The sequence below is a fragment of the Capsicum annuum genome, chromosome 6, assembly GCF_002878395.1.
Source record: "Capsicum annuum cultivar UCD-10X-F1 chromosome 6, UCD10Xv1.1, whole genome shotgun sequence".
Lineage (NCBI taxonomy): Eukaryota > Viridiplantae > Streptophyta > Magnoliopsida > Solanales > Solanaceae > Capsicum > Capsicum annuum.
The window spans coordinates 88,056,976-88,059,673 of record NC_061116.1 but is presented as its reverse complement, the minus strand read 5'-3'; the positions used below and the strand labels follow the sequence as shown (position 1 = coordinate 88,059,673).

The 2,698-nt window shown below is 37.4% G+C and overlaps 1 protein-coding gene across 1 annotated transcript; it reads right to left on the bottom strand.

Moving 5' to 3' along the window:
* Positions 1 to 482: 482 nt before the first annotated feature.
* Positions 483 to 1,622, bottom strand: LOC107874273. The gene is made up of 2 exons (XM_016721105.2): positions 1,503 to 1,622; positions 483 to 881 (listed from the first exon to the last, which is right to left on the bottom strand). Exons 1-2 carry the CDS (start codon positions 1,620 to 1,622, stop codon positions 483 to 485), a joined length of 519 nt encoding a protein of 172 aa, XP_016576591.1.
* Positions 1,623 to 2,698: the final 1,076 nt, after the last annotated feature.

Below are 2,698 nucleotides of genomic sequence, written 5' to 3'. Positions count from 1 at the left end.
CCATTTGAGAGGTGTTCACAAAATAAAAAAAACCATGTTAACTGCCTTAGGTACTTGTATTTATCCTACTCAACTACAAAATATTACAACAACAACTCACCCTACACCCTTAACTTAAAATAAAAGAAAAACTAAACTAAGGGTTAGGGGATAACTGGAGTAGAACAATCATGGGGATCATGGGTTTCCTCCCATGTAGTGCCTGCTTTAACATTACAGCTCGACTTAGGTATCTTGATTACCTCAAACTTCATCAAGATAGATAGTTCCAATACTTTTAAACGAGTCTTTTGGATCGATATAAGTTTTACTCGTTGCACATTTACCTTGAAGATTTTTCCATCTTCATTTCCAAGTTCTACTACTCCAAATGAGTAGACTTATCTAACTCTAAAAAATCCTGACCACTTGGATTTAAGCGTACTTGTGAATAGTTTGAGTCTGGAATTGAACAGAAGCACCAAGTCACCTTTTTGGAAGTCTCACTTCTCGATCCTCCAATCATGATACTTCTTTATCTTGTCTTTATATAGGTCTTTTCTCTCATATGCCCTGAGATGGAATTCATCAATCTCATTCAGTTGTCCTAGTCTTAGCTCTGCTGTCTCCGTCCAACTCAAATTTAGCCTTTTGAGAGTCCACAAAGCCTTGTTCTCTATCTCTATTGGTAATTGGCTTGATTTTCCATAGAATAACTTAAATGGTGCCATTCTAATGGGTGTCTTGAAAGCAGTCTGGTATGCCCACAAGGAATCATCGCGCTTTTGAGACCAGTCTTTTCGATTAGCGTTCACTATTTTTGCTAGGATGGCTTCAATCTCATGATTTGACACCTCCACTTGCCCACTAGTTTGTGGCTGATATGGAGTAGCTACTCTATGCTGTCTCACCCCATATTTTGCTAAGGCATCTCAAAACACTTTTTTGTAAAAATTAGATCCTCCATCACTTATAATAGTATGTGGTACTCCCAAGCGAGAAAAGATATTCTTTTTGAGAAAAGCAATAACCCTCTTTCCTTCATTATTAGACAAGGCAACATCTTGGACCCATTTTAATACATAGTCAACAACAACTAGAATATACTTTGTCCCATACAAGCTTACATAAGAACACATGAAATTGATGCCCTAGACGTCAAACAACTCCACTTCAAGCATCTTAGTCAAAGGTATCTTATGTCTTTTAGAGATCAAACCTTGCCTCTGACATTGGTTGCATTTCAGCACAAACTCATGTACATCCTTGAATAATGTTGGCTAATAGTAGCTGCTCTTCAATATCTTTTTAGTCGTTCAGTCGCTTGCATGGTGACCTCCAAATGGGGATGCATGACATGCTTCCAATATAAACAATACATCATCTTCTAGCACATATCTCTTTATAATATTGTCAACACATCGCCACAAAAGATACGATTCATCCCAGAAGTAATGTGTCACATCATGAAGGAATTTTTTTCTTTGATGGAAAGAAAGATTTTCTGGAATGACCTTACTCACAACATAATTGGAAAAATAAGCGTACCAAGGCATTTTCTCCATAGCAGCAGCCAAGATCTCCTCATTAGTAAATGCATCATATATCTCCATTTTATCACTAACTACCTGCTCCCCTTCCATTCTAGATGGATGATCCGCCACTTGATTTTCACAACCCTTCCTATCCTTGACTTCAAAGTCAAATTCTTGTAGTTGCAACACCTATCTAATCAGCCTTAGTTTTGTATCATTCTTATCTATCAAATAACTCAAAGTTGCATGGTCAGTTTAAACCAAGTAGGTAAGCCCTGAATTTCTCAAAAGCATATACTACAGCCAAGAGTTCCTGTTCAGTGATGGTGTAGTTCTTTTGCGCTCTATTTAGTGCTTGGCTGGAATAATATATTGGATGAAATAGTTTGTCCTTCTTTTGTCCCAACACAGCTCAAAAGGCTACATCACTTGCATCACACATGATCTCAAATAGTTTTGACCAATCCGGTAAAACAATGACAATGGCATCGAACAACTTCCTTTTAAGGCATTCAAATGACTTCAAGCAGTCATCATCGAAGGTGAACTTCACCTTTTTCTTCAAAATTTTTGCAAAGTGGATTTACAAGCATTGAGAAGTCTCTTATAAACCTCCAGTAAAAGCCAGCATATCCAAGAAAACTACACACTCTCTTTACTGAAATAGAAGGTGGTAGTTTCTCAGTAACCTCAACCTTGGATCGATCAACCTCTATCTTTTTTTTTGAAATTTTGTGCCCAAGAATGATGCCCTCATTTTCCATTAAATGGCATTTCTCCTAATTAAGCACCAAATAAAATTCAACACATCTTTGCAAGGCCATACTCAGGTTTGCCAAACGCAGATCAAATGAATCTCCCATAATGGAGAAATCATCCATGAACACCTGTAAGGTATCCTCTACCATATCTAAGAAAATAGATGTCATGCATCATTGGAAAGTAGCAAGTGTATTGTATAGCCTAAACGACATCGTCTTAAAAGCAAAGGTGCCATATGGACATGTGAATGTTGTCTTCTCTTAATCTTCAAGAGCAATACAGATCTGGTTATATCAAAAATACCCATCCAAGAAGCAATATGATCCCCTTCTGACTAATCGATCAAGCATTTGGTCCATAAAAGGCATCGAGAAATGCTCTTTCAAAGTCCATGAGTTAAGTTTGCAGTAGTCCATGAAAAC

Excerpts from the sequence above, each read along its gene's own strand:
- LOC107874273 (XM_016721105.2), bottom strand. The coding sequence starts at position 1,622 with ATGGAAGGGGAGCAGGTAGTTAGTGATAAAATGGAGATATATGATGCA. Across the intron at positions 882-1,502 it reads CTTATTTTTCCAATTATGTT|CATAGAGTAGCTACTCCATA; the intron begins GTGAGTAAGGTC and ends GGGGTGAGACAG.